This window comes from Bicyclus anynana, chromosome 10 (assembly GCF_947172395.1).
Source record: "Bicyclus anynana chromosome 10, ilBicAnyn1.1, whole genome shotgun sequence".
NCBI classification, from domain to species: domain Eukaryota; kingdom Metazoa; phylum Arthropoda; class Insecta; order Lepidoptera; family Nymphalidae; genus Bicyclus; species Bicyclus anynana.
The window spans coordinates 1,131,732-1,155,387 of NC_069092.1; the positions used below are offsets into that span (position 1 = coordinate 1,131,732).

Consider the following 23,656-nt stretch of genomic DNA (forward strand, 5'->3'; position numbering starts at 1 on the left):
TTATAGTTTTACTTGTGATTTCATTATAGACCCTACTTTTGTGATTTTTTCCACGTATCCTTATATAACCGTTTAGTCAGTAGAGGGTGTCCCCTCTTCTGACTTTCGCTCTACTGGGTTCCTTGTGGACTACGGAACCCCAAAAATACATCAGGTTTGGAAAGTTTTAATAACTGCATGGTATATTCAGTCTTGCTTATAACTTCGGCTGTGTTAGTTGTGTGGTAAATTCTCCTAAAATACATTAGTTATCAGTGGCAATTAATATCAATTCACCTTTACCGTTGACTTATGATAATTACTGTATGTAAATTGGTGTGACTTTATCTATAGTTTTTTTTTACTGTAACCTGTATTTATATCCAGATATTTCGAAAAAGTAACAATCACTTAGGTAAAATAAGCGTGTATATGGAAAATTCCTTTGATATTAGATTTATCGGAATTGAGGGAATCCTATAAAAATTTTCTTTGTTGATAGTGGTTTATAAGTCGGGTAAATAAGGTCAATGATAACTAATTTAGATATATAAAAAGCAAAGATTGTCAGGATATTTGCAAAATAAATAATATTATAAAATTTCTAAATTTATTAATAATCTTTTATAGAATCGATCTAAAATCAATCCTATGATCCTATGGCAGATTTCTTATTTCCAAGAAATTCTCAATAGCAGTCTGTTGAAGTTGCCCCGGAGAGTTGTCCTTATCTTTGATAAGGTCCCAATCATAATCATCTGACAGCAATCGTATATATACTCAAGGGCACCATTATCCGCCCACTTTAATATACTCGCGTCATATTAAAGAGGGCCGATAATTGTGCCTCTGAGTATATTATCACCAAACTAATAAGTCTGCCAAACCTGGGGCACGATTCCGCAAATTTAGGATGCCTTTAAAATGTCACGAACAACGAAGTTGCCATGGAAACGAACGATGTATCTTTAAAGCCTTTGCATTCTGTAAAGTTACAGCGCTGTGACATTTTTCGTTTCCATGGCAACTTCGTTGTTAGTGACATTATAATTTTGGCACCTTAAAATCAACGTTATTTTATATTATTAACATATGACGTGTATACAAAATCACCGCAAAAAGTGAGCTGATTTTAGTTACTCCACTGATTTTTATACAATTAATAAAGTTTCTAAACACACAACTCGACATTGTATATGTATCATCATCATCATTATCATCATCATCATCATCATCATCATCATCATCATTATCATTATCAACCCATATTCGGCTCACTGCTGAGCTTGAGTCTCCTCTCAGAATGAGAGGGGTTAGGCCAATTAGTCCACCACGCTGGCCCAATGCGGATTGGCAGACTTCACACACGCAGAGAATTAGGAAAGGTGTGCAGGTTTCCTCACGACGTTTTCCTTTACCTTTTGAGACACGTGATATTTAATTTCTTAAAAATTCATCTTTTTGTATATGTATATTTAGGTATTATATTTTCGTTGTCGCTAGTGACAAATGTATAATATAAAATCTTTGCTCTAAATTATCGGAATCGCGGCATACTTATTAGGTTGGTGATAATATTTTACTTTGTAACGATTGGTGTCAGATGGTAATGATCATGATCATGGCCTTTTCGTATAGAGCAAATAAGCGAAAAGTTCGTCGACGAGTGTAAAATAGTGGAATCGCACTCCAGAATAAAGATGCTGTATTGCAGCACGTAGTTCTAAGCTCCTGGCTAAAATATGGAAGGTATGAGCACTGCTATAAAAAATATGATGATCGCTATAGGTGGTGCTTACTCAGGTTGGAAATCACTGATTGTGCACGCCACTGATCTACGTATCTAGAAATAATTAACAACATCGATATAAAATTATCAAATATATGCTCTATTTATATCGTTCGGAAAACTTTGAGCGAGACAGTGATGCGACATCTCTTTCGCCGCGCGGTGCTCTGAGACGATGTTATATTTTTTTAATTAATTCTTTAAAATAATTAATTATTAATTAAGTACTTAAATGATATTAAATTTGTGATACTATAAGTGAATAATACATGCAAATGAATAAAATTACTTGACAATAATACATGCTTCAGTTAATTTTTTTTTGTGATTTTGATTTGAATTGAGTGCTGAACTTTTGAAGGAAAGATGGTTGCCAAAAGCTGTATGACTTTCGAGGAAGCTCTGGACTTGACTGGTGAGTAAACGGTTTTTATATTTCTGTATTTATATTTTTCTACAAAATAGGTACATATTGAAATTTTCACATAAATGAAATTGACTAGGAATAAAAAGAATAATAAAATCTAAATATTAAATAAATAAAATATTTAATACGCTGGCGCTGTTACCCTTCTGGATGGCAAGACTAGAAGGCTGTGAAAATTTGAAATCTACGCTACAATTTTTTTTTAATTCTTTACAAGTTAGCCCTTGATTACAATCTCACCTGATGGTAAGTGAAGATGCTGTCTTAGATGAAAGCGGGCTAACTTGTTAGGAGGAGGATGACAATCCACACCCCTTTAGGTTTCTACACGACATCGTACTGGAACGCTAAATCGCTTGGCGGTACGTCTTTGTCGGTAGGGTCACGGTCGAAACCTCCCACCAAATATATATGTGATCGTTTCGACCAATACTAAGTTATGTGCAACACAACACTTGCCAAGTGGCACGTCGATTCTCTTTCTACGATCGAAAACGCTTCGAAAACTAGAAAAATGTATGAGAATGGTATTTGTTATCGACAGGTCATGTGATCAAGATTTGTCATCCCCATACATTTTTCTAGTTTACGAAGCGTTTGCGATCGTAGAAAGTGAATCGACGTGCCACTTGGTTACAGGGGCTGGTGTTAAGTGACGATGCAGTCTAAAATGGAAGCGGGCTAACTTGGAAGAGGTACAACTTAATTGCACCCACACCCAGTAGCGTTGCTTGCCTTAAAAGCCCTGCATCAGAGTATGTTGGGGGCCCAATAGACAAGCGACAAATTCCAAAAATCTCTTTAGAAGCTGGAAGGGAAGCACCACATTAAGTGAGATTATGGGTTAAATTTTACAAATTTTTCCTTTCACACTTAAGGGGCTCCTTACACTTAAGGGGCCGAAATCAAGGGCTCACTTTGTCAATAAATATGAAAAAAAAGGAACATAAAACCGTTGACAATTGAACCGCGTCAGGTGACCCAAGAGCTGGCACTTATTTTGCCCAAAGTATAAGGGTGCTCTTCCACCAGAGATGTGCTACGCTACGTTGCTATTCACCAATCATATTCATTGTTGCACATAGCTTAGTATTGGTAGAAACTAGAAGTAGCTACGCCCCTGCCCATATCTCTGACGGTATCTACGCGGCATAATACCGGAACGCTAAATCGCTTGGCGGTACGACTTTGCTAGTGGTAACTAGCCACGGCCGAAGCCTACCACCGGACCAGACTTGAGCCAATTTAGAAAATGTAGAATACTACACACATAAATATTTAAATTATTATTGACGTTCGGTTTCTAGGTATTTTGGTAAAATTTCCACATTAGTGATTTTTACCTGTTTATACCTGGTGTCAACCGCTGATTAACTATCGAATAAGAATTATACCTATTATTAGATACATTAATATACTGCCAACACGTTCACGTTCGAGGGAAGATGCCTGGATTCCTCATATAGAAATTAGAACCGGTCGAGTAAGTAGCGAGTTTTGTACCCTTAGTACGAATTACTTGACAGTCACGATGAGATGTTTCGAAAAACTTGTCGTAAAGTTTGCCGCAAAATGTAATGTACCTAATGTTGTACTTTCCTGAAATAAGTTCTATTGAACCCTAAGTTTGGAAGTTGTTTGAGTAAGCATAATACGTACAATTATAATAATAAAAAAAATACTTAAATATTTTTTTGTTTATAAGTTAGTCCTTGACTGCAAACATCTGATTATGAAGTTTTAAATAGTAGCGAGGTATATGAGGGTGCAATGAAGTGAATCCTAACCCCTATAAGTGTCTACCACGTCGTACCGGAACGCTAAATCATTTGATGAAACGTATATTTTACTCATAGCATTGTAAGTTGTAACTAGCCACGGTCAAAACCTTCCAACAGCCGGATTTATATAGCCTTTATTACTGAAATTAAACAGAATTAATTAGTTGGGCTAGCTTGTGTCAGTGAATGATTATCATATTATACTTTATTGAAAACCAATAAACATACCCGCTAACACTTAATCTATATAATAAATAAAAATACAAATTATTTAATAAATGAACCACTTAGTATGTAAATCTTACTATGACGAGTAAGAATTGATAATCGAAAACGTTTGACGGTATAAGCTGTATGATTTCGTACTAAAATACGGGTTTAAATAAAAAAGGTTGCTACAGTATAACAGTGTACTTATACATAACAAGTATTGATGACCCTTTTTAACCCTTTAAGGATTACTTCGTTGTCCGTCTGTCTGTATACCTATAACAAATCATACATATAACGATCAAATACAATAACAAATCGTTTTACTATAAAAATAATATTTCTGTGTGATAATTACGGCTGATTATATTATTATTTTCTTAACATTTTTGGGTAATCAACACCTATAATAGAGCCAAAATCTAGAATAAGGTAAATGAGGCTAGTAAAAAAATAGTTGCTTTAACAAATAAAAACTATGTCGTTTATTGTCAATCTATCCTACTTGATGTTTGTTACTCTTTCACGCTTCTACTACTGTACCGAATTAGCTGAAATTTGGTATTGAGATATATTATAGTCTGGATTAGCACATAGGCTACTTTTTATCCCGGAAAAATTCATGGTTTCCGAGGGATTTGTGAAAAACTAAATTCCATGCGGACGAAGTCGCGGGCGTCCGCTAGTCTAGTAATATTATAATGAGGTAAAGTTCGTGGTATTGTAGGGTGTGATATAAAAATTCTTTTACCACCAAGAAAGACACGTTATTTGTGAGTCTCATAGGCTATATTTTATACCAGTATTCTCACGGGAACAGGAATTACACGGATGTAACCGCGAGGCATCGGCTAGTAATATTATAAATGTGAAAGTATGTCGGTCTGTCTGTTACCTTTTCCTGGCTTAAACACTGAACCGAAGATAGAAGTGGCAATGGGCTGGGCACATAGTTCGAAGAGCCGATGGACGTTGGGGTCCCAAGGTGCTGGAATGGCGATCCCGCACTACAAAGCGCAGTGTTGGTCGACCAACACCAGGTGGACTGACGACATCAAGCGAGTCTCATTTGTAATTAGATTAAATATACCTACCTACCTATACTATATCTAGATTCTGGAACTGGAAAGTTTATGGACAGTGATGACGTAATGAGCTGCCTACTAGTTGGAGCCGGTCTGAGCACTGTGTAATAAAAATTATAATTTTGATAAAGTTGATAGTTTAGAAAATATTGCAAATATACAAAACTAAGAATCCTACTAATATTATAAACGCGAAAGTTTGTATGGATGTTTGGATGTATGTTTGTTTGGATGTTTGTTACTCTTTACCGCCGCTACTACTGAAGCGATATGGCTGAAATTCGGAATGGAAATAGATTTTAATCTGGATTAACATATAGGCTACTTTTTATCCCGAAAAAATCCATGGTTTCCCGAGGGATTTGTGAATAACTAAATTCCACGCGGACGAAGTAGCGGTCGTCTGCTAGTAAGATATATAAAGAGGCGGACATTTTATCCCAATATAAAAAAAAATCAACCCATATTCGACTCACTGCTGAGCTCGAGTCTCCTCCCAGAATGAGAGGGGTTAGGCCAATAGTCCACCATGCTGACCCAATGCGGATTGGCAGACTTCACACACGCAGAGAATGAAGATAATTCTCTGGTATGCAGGTTTCCTCACGATGTTTTCCTTCACCGATTGAGACACGTGATATTTAATTTCTTAAAAAAAAAAAAAAAGTTACGTTAGTTTTCTACGGCATTTGTGAAGAACAGAATTTTACGCGAATGGAGTTGTGTAGGTCATTTGTGTAAGGCGCTGTCAACTTAAGTTCAGGTTTTAGTCACGAGGCCTCTTTGTGGCGCGGAGTCTATGAAAAACTGAGCGTATCCTATAAGAGATTTTAAGTAAGACCCAGAAGTCTAAGGCCCAGAGTTGGGAAGTTACACCCACAGTAAGAACAAAGAGAACAGAATCAATGTAAGCCGTTATTTTTACCATTAATATCTGATAGTTTATTTTTATAGTATTATATATTAGTTTCATTGAAAAGTACGAACATAACGATGAAAAAAAAAAAAAAAAACATACATACAGCCGAACGTAGAACCTCCTCCTTTTTGGAAGTCGGTTAAAAATACACCTCGTATGGATATGCAATGCGGACAACAAGTAAAATCAATAATCTATCGATTCTACGTGCTCCCCACATAATAACCTATTAAATTACTACATTCGTATGCGCATTGAAGATAACATAATTATATGTTATCTGTTTTTTTCATGAAGTCTGTACATAACATCACTATACTATAGGTACCTACGTAACTGGTTGAAATACGTTATAATTACTTGCAGACAGTGAAATGCCGTTTTTCGCAAATCATCATGGATCTTTCCGGAATAATTTATCTCTACACCAAAATCTATTTAAATCGGTTCAGCGGCTTACCCGTGAAATGGTAACAGAATTCTTTGATTTGCTTAAACATAACCACAGAATACATATGTACAAGAACTAATATCATGTACGAGAACCAATATTGAACAATCAAGCGAATTGCGAATAGTTTTGTTAAACTTAGTTCAAGATCCGTATTAGAAGCGACCTTCACCCATCTGTTTAATAGATGAAAAAGTGTATAATATGTTAAAAAATATATTGCAAGTAGACATTGGAGAGATTGCCTAAATATTTAATGATCGAATTATTATTAACCATTACTAACTATCATTAATAATAGTTTGACCAGGAGTTTTTGAAGCATACACTCAATATATTTTTTAACGTATGGAGATGTCTGAAAGTGGGCCATTTTTTCAGAACGATACAAAAATTAACAATATAATGTACAAATTTTGTATATTTTTCTAGATTGCTTCATGAGAACCTAAGGCGAAATAATATTTGCTAACAGGGAAAATAAGCTGATTTCATTCTTTTTATACCGATCGTAGTGATTTACGTATCCTTTTTGATGCGTATTTCACTGATTGTCTTTGCCAACGCATGCTGGTAATGTCAAAGTCAATCAATGTCATTAACAAATAAGTTCTTAAGGATTTGACATTATAATATTGTCGTATTTTGATTAAACATTACAAATTAGTGTCAAATCCTTATCACCTTATCAAAACTATCGCCTGTCAGTTTAACAAAGAGAATGCTATGAATTTTATGTCAAAGGAATGCGAATTATTGCCCACCTACAACAATTAATTTAATTAAACAGGCAAATATAGATTTCTTTTAAAATTGGCCTCATGAGTTCTCCTTAATTGTTCTAATTTATGGCCAATTTTCAGCTTTGTACCATTCGTATAATAAGGGCCCGAGTTTGTATGGAGACTGGGTTTCTCTTTTAATATAAAACACTTTTCACCCAATAAACAGATAGGTGAAGGTCGTTTCTAATACAAATCTTAGGCTACTAAGTGGAAATAAGACAATCATCCAATGAGGGGATTCGAGTCCGTTAGCTATCGAGTCTTAAAAATTAATAATACAAAGAAGAATAACACAAAAAATATCTAAAGTATTAATAAAAAGACAGACTGGCAAAAAATATACAAGTAATGCTAATAACATATATCTACATGATTTTTTTATGAATGTCGTGAATACCGAAAAGGAATAAGCCAAACATTAAAACGCACGTAGGTATCAATTTATAACAATATACAACGCTGATATTCGCTTCAAAGGATTCTTACCTGTCGTGGAAACTCAGGACATAAACCAGCATTGTTTAACGTTACACGTTACATACCTACGAAGGAGGGGTTCAAAACTCCGTGAAATTGAGATGAAGGCATGAAATAGTAGATTGTTATACAAGGGGCTAAAAAGACCCATTTACGAGGTATTTTTAGGGCCCGAGACGAAGGCGAGGGCCGCCTAAATAGAAACCGAGTTTATAATGGGTTTAGCCCCACGTGTTACACTCTGCTTTTCACTACGATTGCGAGAAAATAAAATAGTTTAGTACATATTCAATGATATATTTTATTTGAAAATTAAAATGTAGGTACAAAATGCTACAACTTTGGATGTTTCGGGGAAATGCTTTTACCCGGTAACTTAATTTCCGACTACAGTGAAGTTAAATAATGAATATGAGGGGTAAACATGTTAGATAATTGTTTAAAAAACACCATGCGTAAGTTGTAAGTAAGAATGCACTTGTTGTTCTTTTCTCCACTTGAATTTTTCATAAGTAGGTGTTTAATTTGTAAGTCTTTTTTGATCCATCTCCAAATTAGGGTCACCATTCTCACTAGATGAAGACATAACAATTAATGTTGCGAAACATGTAAATTACGTTCACAAATTCACAATGAATTTATTTAAAAATATCAAGTAATTAGATTATTCACGACAATAATTGTTTTTAAATTCTCGCTCTTTAATTTTATTTTCTTTATTAATATAATTTTTTCCCATAAAGAAAAGGCAAAGGTATTACACCGTGCACCCTTGTCTTCAAATCTCGCTCTATAAATTCGCAACTCAATAAAAATCAAATAAAAAAAAAATAACCGCATTACACAGACAAGACTGCTGCATTTTATTCCAATTCCAAGTTTTATTTTTATCAAACAGTCAGGACCTTACCTCTAGCTCAATCGCTCGGCGCGCGGAGCCATATAACCTCCTTCGATATATAGTAGGCTAGTACTTGGCTAGTACTCGTAACAGACAATAATTAAAAAAACAAAATTACTTTAGCCCCTAGAGGCTAATATGCTTGTTTAGCCCCGCTGTGGAGTGGTAATATGACAATGTTTTTGAGCAAGAGTAGTGAAAAGTATTTTAAATACAATGGGAGCAGTTTTTGATTCATCATTGTTCTACTATAACGTTGTTTATGAATCTATACTAATATTATAAAGTGAAGAGTTTGTAGTAGGTATGTAGGGGTAATCTTTATTTTATTTTTTATTAAAGCCACTGTTTTTGATTGTCAGACTGTATTATTTTATCTTCGAATTCCTCCAACAAGTATGTCCGTTATGTACCTAACGGAAAATAGAGACCTCTCCTCATAACGGCAATGGGTGGATAATGGCAACCCCAGAGACCACAAAACTAAATAAATTCTAATTTATTACTAGCTATCTATTTATTACTGAATCTTGCTCTATAAAGACAAGTTTAAAACGCACGGGATTTTTTTATTAAATAATAATATCTAAAAAAAATTGATAAATAAAAATTTAATAAGTAATATCTAATTTTTTTGATATTGGACAGGTTTCGGCAAGTTCAACTTCCTGGCGATGCTGGTGAACATGACCCTGATCACTGGCATGGCGTTCGAGATCATGTCGGTGGCGTACCTGGTGCCGGCCAGCGCCTGCGAGCTCGACACCACCGTGTTCCAGCAGGGACTCATGGCTGGGATGCCGCTGTTGGGTGAGTCACTTACCTACGGGCAAATCTGACTGGCGAGTCTGGTGAACCTGACCCTGACACGGTCATGGTGTTCAAGATCATGTCCAGTGCTCCAGCTGATTCAGTGCTTCCACTGGGTCTTTTGACCCCGTATTTTCTTAAAGGTATCTGTATACTCCAAGCAAACTAACCTGCTTACGTAACCAACCCATATTCGTCTCACTGCTGATTTCAAGTCTCAGAATAAGAGGGGTTAGGCCAATATTCCACCACGCTGGCCCAATGCGGATTGGCAGACTTCACACACGCAGATTATTCAGAAAAATCTCTGGTACGCAGGTTTCCTCACGTTGTTTTCCTTCACTGTTTGAGACACGTGATATTTAATTTCTTAAAATGCACATTATAACATTGTTAAAAAAAATCCTTAATATAGTTTAATACTCGTAACGAATCAACTATGATCTACGTTTGAAGGCGTACGTAAGCAGGTTTTTTTTTTTATCACGTGTCTCAAACAGTGAAGGAAAACAACGTGAGGAAACCTGCGTACCAGAGATTTTTCTGAATTATCTGCATGTGTGAAGTCTGCCAATCCGCATTGGGCCAGCGTGGTGGACTATTGGCCTAACCCCTCTTATTCTGAGACTTGAAATCAGCAGTGAGACGAATATGGGTTGATAACGACGATGTTATAATGAAGCCAAAGAAGGATTTTAGGAGGTCAGGACAGGTCTTTTGACATCAGCAGAAAGTACAGAAAAGTCAGTGTCAGTGATGCGCTATTGGATATTCGTCGTCAGTGTACTATGACGTCACACAGTGATGTAAATTTTAGTTTCAGCATCACTGACCACTTCCAAAATAACACTTATATACTCAGTCTTCTGTAACAAACTAGATGCGTTCACGTGTTTTGTGGCCAGCTTGTGTTAGGTACAAAGAAAAAACGTTTTTACTTTATGCATTATAAAACTTCTAATTTATATGGGCATTATATATAGGGGTCCGTATATACAAGCACAAAACAAAATTCTCTTTAGCATTCATGTAATACAAAATTGTTTAAGCGAAGTGTATATTATAAAATATTATATATATATAGCTTTACTGTGGTCAATGTCAATGTCAATGGTGGTTAAAAATCTCAGTAATAGAATACTTAAGATAAATAATAATTTTAACTGTAATTCTGTCTGTATAAAAGGCTTTTTTAACCGACTTCATTATTATTATTTATTTATTATACTGTGGTGGACTTATGAAGTCCAAGCCGCTTTTGTATACCGGCGAAAGTTTTTTTCCTAGAAGAGTCATAAAAAAATGTATTTGTTCTTTAAGAAACTTACATTTATTAACCTAATGAATTAACCAGATCCTTATTTATACATCATATTATCATTAACCTTTTATACGAGGGTGGACCTGGTTTCCCTGGGCCCACGTTGTATGGTGGTCATTCCCCTTTGGTGTTAGGTGAAAGGATACAGATAGTAGTATTGTAGAAGGTGAGGAAATGACTATCGGTACAATAACGGTTATTTTTCAAGACGGTAAACTAGTGAACAAGGTATTTTGATACTTTTCCGATTGCTTTTTAGTATTACGGAACCCCTCGACAAATTATCACCTGTTGCACTTCTTCACCTATTATAATTATTTAAAATCTTTTAGGTTTTCATTTAATTTTTTTTTAAGGTTTTCATTTAATTTAATCATTTTAGTTGTCTTAAAATTAATAATATTGCAAACATTAATTTTTGACAATCCGTTAAACTTATCTACTATTTAATGATAGCGTGTAATTATTAAAATTCATAGGTATCTTTTTTATTAATGGTAATAATTTAAATACTAGATTCATTTATTTAATTTAACTTTTTAAGCTATTGCATTGCGCGGGATTTGAGCGCGGCGACCAAATCAAGAAATTCCGTAACGAAAACCTAACACCTAAGCCGTGCATCAAGTTAAGAAATTTCAACGTCGTCATATCGACTCAACTAGACAAGTGGTTTGAAACTAAGGGGCAAAACTTATTAAACCAGAGTTCGATTCCAGCTCAACGTAAAGCCATTTTTTATTCTATTATTTATACTAATATTATAAAGCTGAAGAGTTTGTTTGTTTGTTTGTTTAATTGAACGCGCTAATCTCAGGAACTACTGGTCCGATTTGAAAAATTCTTTCAGTGTTAGATAGCCCATTTATCGAGGAAGGCTATATATTATCCCCATATTCCTACAGGAACGGCAACCACGCGGGTGAAACCGCGCGGCGTCAGCTATAATTTGTAATTGCTTAAGTTGGTAAAAAAAATTCTATGCAATAGCTTTATCGGGGCAGTCCCCGAGTGCCACACAATATTATTTATTTTGTTAGTTTTCAATTCAAATTAATGATGAATTAATGAAATTAGTAATGATTCACAGAATTCAGAAAATGGTTAACTGTTGTACTTACAAACGGCAGGCGTCCACAGTTCCGCATCGTACGTATCGGACGCATCGTATTGAACGGATTTTAGTATACTCTGTATAGAAAGTCATACAAGTACTTTGCGATCCTTACCGTACGGATCACATCGGGTTGTATGTACCGTAAAATTAAAAGTCCTTTTGATGCGATGCGTCCGATATGTTTTGATTTTATAATAGTAATTTAAACGTGATATGATAATTATAATATATATTTTTGTAGTGGGTTTTACGACCTTTAATTTAATAATTAACATCCAGCTTAAGAATAAAAACAAAACCCCCCTTAGAGGAAATATTATTAGATCGTTGTCCATCCCCTACCTTTTTTTCATTTATAGGTCTACAGAAGAGTGTAGAGACCAGTCGGTTTAAAAAAGATAACATCCTCAGCTCGCTTATTTTTTTTTTCTTTATTTAAAGAGATTTTAGGCCTTGAGTTAGGTAAAAAGTTCAAGAAAGGCCCATCTTGGGTTTCAAATTAATCTAAGTAACTACTCAAGCGCTTTTAACGCCACATGTATTTTGCAAATACACAACATTACTTAGCAAATCAATTTTGACGGCCTCCGTGGCGCAGTGTTATGCGCGGTGGATTTACAAGACGGAGGTCCTGGGTTCGAACCCCGGCTGGGCAGATTGAGATTTTCTTAATTTGTCCAGGTCAGGCTGGTGGGAGGCTTCGGCCGTGGCTAGTTACCACCCTACCGGCAAAGACGTACCGCCAAGCGATTTAGCGTTCCGGTACGATGCCGTGTAGAAACCGAAAGGGGTGTGGATTTTCATCCTCCTCCTAACAAGTTAGCCCGCTTCCATCTTAGACTGCATCATCACTGAGATTGTAGTCAAGGGCTAACTTGTAAAGAATAAAAAAAAAAATCGTTCTGCGTCATTAATAAGATAAAATTAGTCAACGATTTATTCAAGTTATTTCACAAATAAACGTATCGCAGATCCTCGACTTGTTTGACATCACATAATTTTTAATCTTTGACCTTTTAATATCAAGACTGTTTATCTAGAATTCATTTTGATTGGACCTCGTTTGCTATTAATGCGTAGACAGAGTTGTGTAGTTTCATGTAAATCTAAAAGATGAACATCATCATAGTTATATAGCATAGTTTTAGGCTCCGCTCGGCAAGCATCAGCATAATTGTTTTTTTTTTACAACTGGTTTAATTTATCTGGAGTGATTAGAGAGAAGGAAATAGAGCATTAGTTTTAGAATTAGTCAAATATTTTTTCACTACTCTTGCTCAAAAACACTGTCATATTACCACTCCACAGCGGGGCTAAACAAGCATAGCCTCTAACTAAAGGGACTAAAGTAATTTTGTTTTTTTAATTCTTGTCTCTTACGAGTACTAGCCAAGTACTAGCCTACTATAAAACGGAGGAGGTTTTATTCGAAAATAGAATCATTATAGGTAAGGCCCTGATTGTTTTGAAAAATAAATAAAAAACTTTAAATTGGAATGAAATGCAGCGTTCTTGTCTGTGGAATGCGTTTATTTTTTTATTTAATTTTTATTGAGTTGCGAATAGAGCGAGATTTGAAGACATGGGACATCCTTTACGGTGTCTACCTTTGCCTTTTTCTCATGTGAAAAAAATAAAATTTTAAAGCGAGAATTTAAAAAACAATGGGCGTGAATAATACACACTTGATTTTTTTTCCGAAATTCATTGTAAATTTGTGACCGTAACTTACATATTTTTCAACAATAATTGTTATTGTTGTCTTCGTCTAGTGAGAATGGTGATCCTAATTTGGAGATGGATGAAATTTTCAATCTGTTACCAACAAAGTCGAGACGCATTTACTTAAATACTTACTTACTATACCTACGAAAAATTTAATAAGTGAAGAAAACAACAATGAATGGATTCACTTACGAAAGGAGTTTTATAAACTATATATTATCTCCCACGTTTACCTCATATATTCATTATTCATCTTCAAAGTAGTCGGAAATAATGTTACCGGGTAAAAGCATCTCCCTTAATATCCAAAATTGTAGACTTTGTACATTTAATTTTCAATTAAAATAAATCATTGAATATTGTACTAAACTATTTTATTTTCTCGCAATCGTAGTGAAAAGCAGAGTGTAACACGTGGGGCTAAACCCATTATAAACTCGGTTTCTATTTAGGCGGCCCTCGCCTTCGTCTCGGGCCCTAAAAATACCTCGTTTAAAATGGGATTTTTTAGCCCCTTGTATAACAATCTACTATTTTTATTATTATAACAGCGGGCAAACCGGCATGCGAGTTACTTGACCTTAAGTTATTACCATCGCTTATACCTTAACAATCATATTACTAGAGATCGTTTCATGTTCACACGATAATAGTACGTATTATGAACGTCATGCAGGCGACTGTCACCGTACCCATGCTATCTGAAAAACACTTTGGGGGTGCTGAATGCGCTTCTGATATATAGTTTTTCTTTTCGAGAAATAAAATAAATCTACCCGCATTGTTTGATAAACTCTTCTATTTCGATAAATACTTATCAAATTATACATTTTCAATCGGTTAAAAATATCCTTTATTTTTAGAACAGATATGCATTGTATTGCCCCCACTAGGTGGAGCGTCGACCTTTAAATTATGGCTGGCATCGATTTGATCCAAAAAGCCAAAAATAGAGGGCCGGCGCTGCTTAAAAGATTCCTAAATCCAGCAGTAGGAGCATAATGGCTAATGATGGATATATTGTATTATCTAGTAATAGAATTTAAGTTTTATTATAGGACTCAAAAGTGATTACAAATATAAGAAAACTAATGTCGAACAAAGGTACGATTCACAACACTTGTCAGGACAACTTAATTAACAAATCAAACTGTAATCAAAATAAGACCCTATGTCCCTAGTCACGCACTTGTGAACGATGTGTGAAGGGTTAAAGGTACCTTTGACTGTTAACAAACACTCCCCATTTCCACTCAAGTCACTATCCCCGCCTATCCCAAGTAACCCATAAAGAATTACACAACAAAAGATGTGGACGAATCGAACGCCACGAGCACACTGAAGACGCCCGAACCGCAAGTCGTTGCAACGCGGCGATAACATTTATTACTATTTTTTTAGTTTCCTTTGCAAGAAAATAAAATGAAAGTTTTCTATCGCAGGTATTATTGCTACTTCACATTTCTGGGGCTATTTGGCGGATACACGAGGGCGGAGGAAGATTCTATCGCTGTGTATGGTGCTCGCCTTCGTAACTGGCGGCGCGACCGCGCTGTCTCCAAACTGGATAGTGTTTAGCGTTTTGAAGTTCCTGTCATCTAGCGCGTAAGTTATAATACTAACAAACAGTATTCCAAATATACAATTTTTCTATAGCCTTATTCTTACTGTATTCTCTCACTTTTTAGTCTTGATGTTTTACATTCCTTGTGACAGAATATGATATTTAGGTCTCATGCTATCTCTAATCTCTTAATTTTCTATCTTGTCACATGCATTTTGTAATGCACATAGTAACAATTTAAGTTTTTTGTTTATTCTTTTTATAAGCTCTGATAGTCCAGTGGATATGACCTTTGCCTTGGCATCCGGTCCGAGTCATGCACCTCCAATTTTTCTGTTATATGCATTTTAAGAAATTAAATATCACGTGTCTCAAACGGTGAAGGAAAAACATCGTGAGGAAACCTGCATTCCTGAGAATTTTCTCAATTCTTTACGTGTACGATGTCTGCCAATCCTCATGGAAGGGAAAATAGGTTGCTAATGATGATGATGATATTTTTATGAGTAAAATTCTTTTTTTTCTCTCCAGGGTAGCAGGAACATATGCATTGGCAGTGACACTGTTAAGTGAATGTACGCCTCAAAGCAAAAGATCTGTTTTGGTGGCCTTAACGTCTACCATATATCTAACTTCTACGGGTGTAATGGCAGGTAAGACATTTCTTTTATTCTTCGTGCTCTCAGGTTATGTGATGGTCAGCCTTTCATAATTTTATATTAGGTATTAGTTTGTCTACTTATATTCCTAGCATAGATAAGAAGCAGTAGCATGTTTCAAAGGTCCATTTCCTCAATTTTTAGTATAAAATGTAATTTTAAGATATTTTCTACTGGATATCCTAAAAAAATTATGTCCTCAGTAGCCAGAGACATAGTTACGTGGGAAACCTTCGCTAGAGAACATTAATGTTTGATCTCTAATGGTGTTATTCAAAGTGTTGCGCTTGCGCTTTATATTCAGACGGTTGAAGGTACTTTGAAGTTTGTAGAACCTGAAACCTGCTACCTTCCGAGTTAAAACGGTCGAAATTTCATAGTAGCCTTGGACTACCTATGTTAGGAGTATGGCATGATCAGCTTTTATAAAATTCCGGATAACTTATGGCCAAAGAGAAGTCTGATCAGGATTTTTAATTTTAGACGCTTCCAATTTTAACCTTTTTATTGCAAATTATAAACGATTTGAATATTCCAACACGAAGATGCTTTTTACGATTTCACGACGATGCTAATAAATTATGAGCCATAAATAAACCGTTTGACTTTAAGTGGTATATTATTTATTATTTATAATATTATATAAGAGGACTTTTCTGACTCAGTCTGGGACGATTTGGTTTTTAACATAGTCCCAGATCTGATTTTCACCTCAACAGTTTAGGATTTTGTTGATTTTTAGTATCTTTTCTGATATTAGCTCATTCTGACTCATTGATCCAGTAGTTGTTTGGCTACGTTTGAGTGGTTCGTCAAACTATAATATTAACTTTTCTTTCCTCCACGAACGTCTATGTAACAGCCCGCAATTCGGGAACCTATCTTAGCCCGCAATGTTAATAAAACATTTCTAAGCAAATTCAACCCCCATTGAACCAAAGTGGTGGGGCGCTAAAATTATGATGATGATGATGAAGTAAAAATAACGGATACTTAGAATATTTAGAGTATTTAGAGTGTATGGTCTAATTATCATGTTTTTTTCATTTGTTCACAGTATTAAGCATCCCTATCTTACAACTAAGTTTTGCATATGATATCCCTTTCTTGGGTATTTCGTTTACTCCGTGGCGCCTCTTAAACATTATATTTTCACTCGCGTGTGCCGTGGGAGCAATTGGAGTATATCTGTCCTATGAGAGTCCAAGATACTTGCTCAGAGTAGGTGATGAGGATAAGGCTTTGGAAGTCCTGAAAGGCTTCTTTGTGATCAATACTGGAAAAAGCGCTGATGAGTATAATGTAAGTATTGCATCCGAGTGCCACAAGGTTGAATTCTTTGCCCAAAACTATTTTTAACGTTTAATACAGCAGTTTCACCCTCAAAATTTTATTTTGGGAATATTGGAACAAACAATTATTCCAAATCATACGAGTATTCTATGTAGATATTTCATATAGTGGTTCTTCAGTTAATCAATACTTACAATTTCCAGATATTTTTCCATTTAAAAAATATATACGAATATTTTTTATAATTTCCAGATATTTTTCCATTTAAAAAATATATACGAAAAACTACCTCAATCAATAGACCAATCGATGTATTTATCTGCTGATAGATGTTATGTACATCATTTTATTATCAATCTATTTTAATGCTATTGTTCTTGTCCCACAGGTGGGCTCATTAGTATTAGGCGAGGAAACAGGAAAGATAACAAAAGGGCTCTGGTCGTCAATCGTGTCTCAGACTATCCCACTTCTGAAACCACCTCTGCTGAAGAATACAATAATTTTATCGATATTATTCATTATCGTCTATGTCGGGTGAGTATTTAAACATTATTAAAGCTTATAGAAAAATACTATTACAATAGCCCGACGTTTCAAAAGCGCTTGTAACTGCCAACTACTTTTAATTTAAATAAACAAGGATGACACTAGCTCAAAATTTTATGATTAATTATAAATTATTGAGCCTCAGTCCAAAAAAATCTGTAAAATAAATAGCTTATTCAAAACAATTGAAATGCAATTGTTTTCATTTCAGATTAAACCCATTTGTTGTATGGTTACCCTTCATAGCTGACGGAGTTATGAAGTCTATAGAAAACGGTGACGATGACCTTACCTTCTGTCAAATGCTGAACTCTCATCAGACTGCACAAAATACTACTGCAGTTGAGGTAAGCTGTTAAAAACTTAAAAGTTAGAAAAAATGTTTAACTGCTAGCTAATACACCTCTTTTTTATTACATGTATATCTTCTTTAAAATCAAAGAAGTAAAGTTTCTACAAGTTGACAAAAAATTAAAAACTCAGATAAATAATACAAGAAAGGAAGTAGAATAGAAAATTAACATTTTTAAAATTCTATTCTGATCTCCAGAAATGATTTTTATTAAACCAAAGACAACTTGATTTCATAAAAAATGCAAACAAACAAAGAATCAATTTTCTTCAATCTAAATAATTTACTGCCAGTCGAATCAGTATAAAAATTCATGATTTTTGCACTGGTACTGTTAAACATCGGGTGTCACGCAAAGCAATTGTGGATATTAAGTAATTAAATACACAAACAAGCAAACAAAATGACAGGACTGATGTTTATTCTAGCTTAGGAGTTATAATAAACATTAAGATATTTAGGATGTACATCACTTATCCTTTAAGTGATCTTTGGAATGGATGGAAGCTTGCTTTATATCTTAGCTGATTACTTAATATTGTAGTATAAAATATTAAGTAATTAGCAAAGATACAAAGCAAGTTATTCACCTCATGAAAATTATAGTATGGCAGGCTAAGTATATATATACGTTTGACTTTCACAACAATATGTAATAGGTTGTTTGATAATATATTTTCGTTATCATCTTCATAAATATTTCAATGTCTAACAAAGCTTTGTTCATATTTGGTTTTAAAGATAACCTAAATCTTCTTAAATAAGTACATTACATTTATTACGCGTAACATCGGACTAACAATGACATAGTTTATTATGACGTCTGTGAAAATTTTCTTTGATTTGCGTAATCGATTTAGTACGAGATCCGACATAAGAAATATATATTTCGAATGCTGGATCTTAATAATAATAATAATAATAATATTATTAATAATAAAATTAATAATTAATATTAATTTCAAAGAAAAATGTTTGTGTCAGAGAGAAAATTCTCAGTCATTATTCATTATCATTTCGCTAATTTTATTTTTAATATTTATATTGTCATATTTATTCTTGGAACGCCCATTTTTGGGCATAGGCCTCCTCCATTTTTTTCCATCTGTCCCTGTCTCTCGCCAATCTGGTCCAAATAGTCCCCGCTGTGTCTACGATGTCGTCGCGCCAGCGTCGTCGTGGCCGGCCTCTCGACCGGCGCTCTTCACGTGGGTACCAGTGCAGTACCTTTTCTGTCCATCGCCCGTCTGATGTTCTTGATATGTGTCCAGCCCAACGCCATTTTTGAAGACATGCCAGTTTTGCCGCGTCTATGATTTTTGTCCTTTTTCTTATTAATTTGTTTTTAATTTTATGTTTAATTTTTAGGCCTAGCATGCTCCTTTCCATGGCTCTTTGGGAAACCTGTATTTTATAAATTATGTCTCTAGTAATCGGCCACGTTGCTGGATCTTAGACCAATATAATTGTTTGCCTGTTAATTCTGTCTGTCAGAATTTAAGGCTTATTTATTCTAAGATCTAAGATCAATGATAAAATGCCTTGTTATCATTGATGCAGCAATAACTGTAACTTTTATTTCTACAAAGGCTTATATTATGAGTGATAAAAATTTTCTCTCGTTTTTATACCACTGTATTGAGGCTCTCTCAAGACGTTGATTTCTAAAAGTACTGTCACCCAAAACAGAGCATACTTAAATTTTCGAGTAGATATAAGATTTTTCGTTAAAGCATAATATGTTTTTCTTTATTGGGATTGTTGATTTTGTTTCAGGTCAACGACTGCAGCCTAAACAAGTTTGCTATGGTCACTGTGTTCGTGATCAGTATTATGATTGCGTCTTTTAACGTTGTACTCAGCAGTATTATCAACTATGTTGGAAGAAAACAGATGCTTATGGGCATACAGGTATTATTTATTTTCGTCAGCACCATCATCATTATCGTTATCATCATCATCTTTTTTATGGAGGGGGGCGGGGGATCTCTTTCTGAGATATCCGACTTACTGGGGGACAAGACGGGTTATGTGGAACTTATCACAGAAACCCTCGGTGACGACCCTCAGCGAATTTTGGTAGTCTCCTCAGTCATCATCAGCCTATAACTAGGCAACTTAAACAACCTTCTACAACGCCTCTCTTCTTATATATATGGGAGATGTGTAGCTTAGACCCACCACGCTGTTCTGATGCTTAGATTCCGGTTGGATATCTTAGGTTGATATTATTAAATTTTCTAACATTTACTATCAGATATTAATGAAAATGACCGAAAGCTTCTTAAGGCGTAACACCACTAATATTTCTCGCAAGAAATAAAGTTGAATTCGGATTCGTTATGCAAAGCCACATAATTGCTAACTGTTGAACCAACGAGGGAGCATAAACATAATCAGTGAATAAATTCTCTAACATGCTTTGTCATTACACCAAAAATTATTATATACAAAAATTAACATAGTATAAAAGACTTTACAAGTTTAGAATGACAAATTGTAAATTCTAAAATATTTTTAATATATAAGACATTTATGTGAGAAATAATAATATAAAATAATTTGCATGATGACATAAGTTTTTAATGATAAAAATAGATTTATAAAATAACAATAATTTCATATAAATATATATTTTTATTAAATAAAATACTGGTGAAATATTGTGTTAAATACAAATGCAATTTTGAGAATGTTTTGCACGCTAAAGTCACAAAATGTGTTGAGACCAAATTAAGTAATCTTATATCGTTATAAACTCATTGCATTTTAAGAAAATTTAATTATCACGTGTCTTAAACGCTAAAGGAAAAACATGGTGAGGAAACCTGAAACGTTTCTTAATTCTCTACGCGTGTGAAGTCTGCCGATCCACATTGGTCCAGCGTGGTTGACTATTAGCCTAACCCCTCTTATTCTGAGAGAAGACATCGAGTTTCGAAAATATTCAACAATTAATTTTTATTCTCGATTCTAAAGATTTTGAAAGCTGCAGTGAGTTTGATTTTGGATTTCACTGTCTCTATTTTTCAGTTAGTAGCAGGCGTTGCTGGCATTTGCGTCGGAGTATCAGACTCCTGGATAGCGAGCACTGTAGCATTGATCATTTTCATCACTGGAATGCTCAATTTTGGCATGCTGTCCACATTCAGTGTTGATATCTTCCCCACATATGTAAAGTACGTATTGATTCTTATTATCTGGTTGTACATCTAATATTTTTACAGAGTTTATATTTTTGGTTTGCTTGGTTATTACGATGTTATCTCCCCTTTTTGCTAGCATTTTGTTTATTTTGTTTAATGTAAACTTGTTTAACATATTTGTTTACAGTACCGAATATAATAATTTGTATGCATGTATTTTTTATTAAGTTATAATATTTCTCATCATCATAATCATTTTGTTTATGATTTTCATTGCGTATGTAGGTATGAAATTTTTATTTTCTATTCTTAACTTTTATTAATTGAACATTTTATATTTTGATTTTTGTTTTGGCATAATAGAAAGCTGGTTTAAGCACGAAAACGTAATTTTGTAAGAATTTTAGTTTGTACGAAATAGTATCAAAAACCCAACACAGCAATAACAAACACGAAACATTCTAATCTATACTAATATTATAAAGCTGAAGAGTTTGTTTTTTTGATTGAACGCGCTAATCTCAGGAACTACTGGTCCGATTTAAAAAATTATTTTAGTGTTAGATAGCCCATTTATCGAAAAAGACTATAAGCTATATTTTATTTCCGCATTCCTAAGGGAACGGGAACCACGCGGGTGAAACCGCGCGCGGTCAGCTAATTAAACTATATTGTTTTCTTCACAGGGCAATGGCAGTGTGCGTCACTCTGATGTTGGGGCGCGGCAGTTCTGTGATAGGAATCAACATCCTCAAGAACATGTTGGTAAACGACTGTGAGCTCGCCTTCTACTCCTTCGGCGGTCTTACGTTTGGTAATTATTTCATCTTGAAGCTTTAGCTTTGTCTTAAGAACATTTAGAAACTTAGAGGGGTTGCTAAGTTTAGCTTATTTTTAGCTTTGTCTTAAGAACATTTAGAAACTTAGAGGGGTTGCTAAGTTTAGCTTTTTTATCAGAAAGAAATAAATAAAATACGTTTATTAGTTTTTAGTTTCACAAACACTACCTGCAATCTACATCTTATTTTACTTATTGTTGGAAATAGTAGTCTGAAACGGATATGACGTCGCTCGATCTCGTGTTGGCGCATGCCAATGCTAGGTGGCGCGACATGTTTTGTAAAGAGTAAGGATTTAGAGAGGGGTAGCGATCAGTTGGCGGGAACGACTTGCGATTTATGGCGCTCGTTATCCAATCGACTTCAGTGTGCTCGTGGCGTTCGAGCCGTCCTCAAGTGCTTCACGCGTGCCAGTATAATAGTTTTTTTTTAATTTTAAGAGTTATTTTAAGTTTTTAATTATTCTTTTTGTTTTTGCAGCGGGTGGACTGATCGCATTTTTCCTGCCGGGTGAAACAAAGTTCAAAAAGGCGGACCCCTCAGAGTCCTAATTAAGTAATCGTTATCATCACCATTATCATCGTCCGCCTATTTTTTATAGACCACTTCTTGGCACAGACCTTCTAAATACATACCGTTACCGTAGCTTAGGAAGTTTGTTCATAACACTTCAGATGATCCGCGCGGGCCGGGACGCGTGTAGTAAATCACGACTGATGCACCTCACATCCCCGCACGCACGATTTCACACACGCACAGTCTTTCCCCCCGTCTCCCGCATACCATGGGAGTGTTATCAACGAACTTGCCAAGTTATAGTAGTTAGATACGGTGACAATGTTAGACGAGCAAACAATAATAACTTCGAAAAGGTACGAATACCTATTATCTTTTGATATTACGTCATGTTGATTTTTGTTGTTGATCTCCCGAGGCAGGGGGTCAATGCTATTATCGTGAAGTACAAATTTTCAGAATATAAGTGTGTTTCAGTATTTTAAGAAATTAAATATCACGTGTCTCAAAACACGTAATATTTAATTTGTTTGACATTTATTATTATCCTATATACCTAAATTGACAATATTGTAAATTACAATTTTAGGTATTCTGATATTTCATATATTATTCATATATTTCAATCTGGAAGGCGGAATTTGGTGTTTATTTCAATAAGATCTGACTGTAACCTGAATTCGCTATAAATATATTTTGAGTTGTTTTGGTTCCGTAGACCGGTGGTACTGCTAAATACTAAACACTTCGTTGCGGGAGATCTAACATTCAAAAATAATCAATCGCATCGGCTTTCAAAACTGAGTATACGAAAGTTAGGAAAAATAATGACTATGAATTATTTGTGAAGTTAGGTACTTGCGGATCGGGACCATTGAAACCTTCAAAGCCACCAAGGGATGTGGACAGTTTTTTAAATTGTATATTAATTAAGAGTATGCTAATATATTTGTGCCAAGTT

At 34.8% G+C, this 23,656-nt stretch overlaps 1 protein-coding gene across 1 annotated transcript; it reads left to right on the forward strand.

Moving 5' to 3' along the window:
- Window positions 1–1,782: 1,782 nt before the first annotated feature.
- On the forward strand, window positions 1,783–23,454 carry LOC112047911 (putative transporter svop-1). Its single transcript, XM_024085208.2, has 11 exons — window positions 1,783–2,183; window positions 9,453–9,614; window positions 15,220–15,382; window positions 15,873–15,994; window positions 17,058–17,302; window positions 17,682–17,830; window positions 18,054–18,189; window positions 19,971–20,105; window positions 21,228–21,373; window positions 22,027–22,154; window positions 22,660–23,454. The coding sequence occupies exons 1-11, from the start codon at window positions 2,135–2,137 to the stop codon at window positions 22,728–22,730; spliced, it is 1,506 nt and encodes a 501-aa protein (XP_023940976.1). The 5' UTR covers window positions 1,783–2,134; the 3' UTR covers window positions 22,731–23,454.
- Window positions 23,455–23,656: the final 202 nt, after the last annotated feature.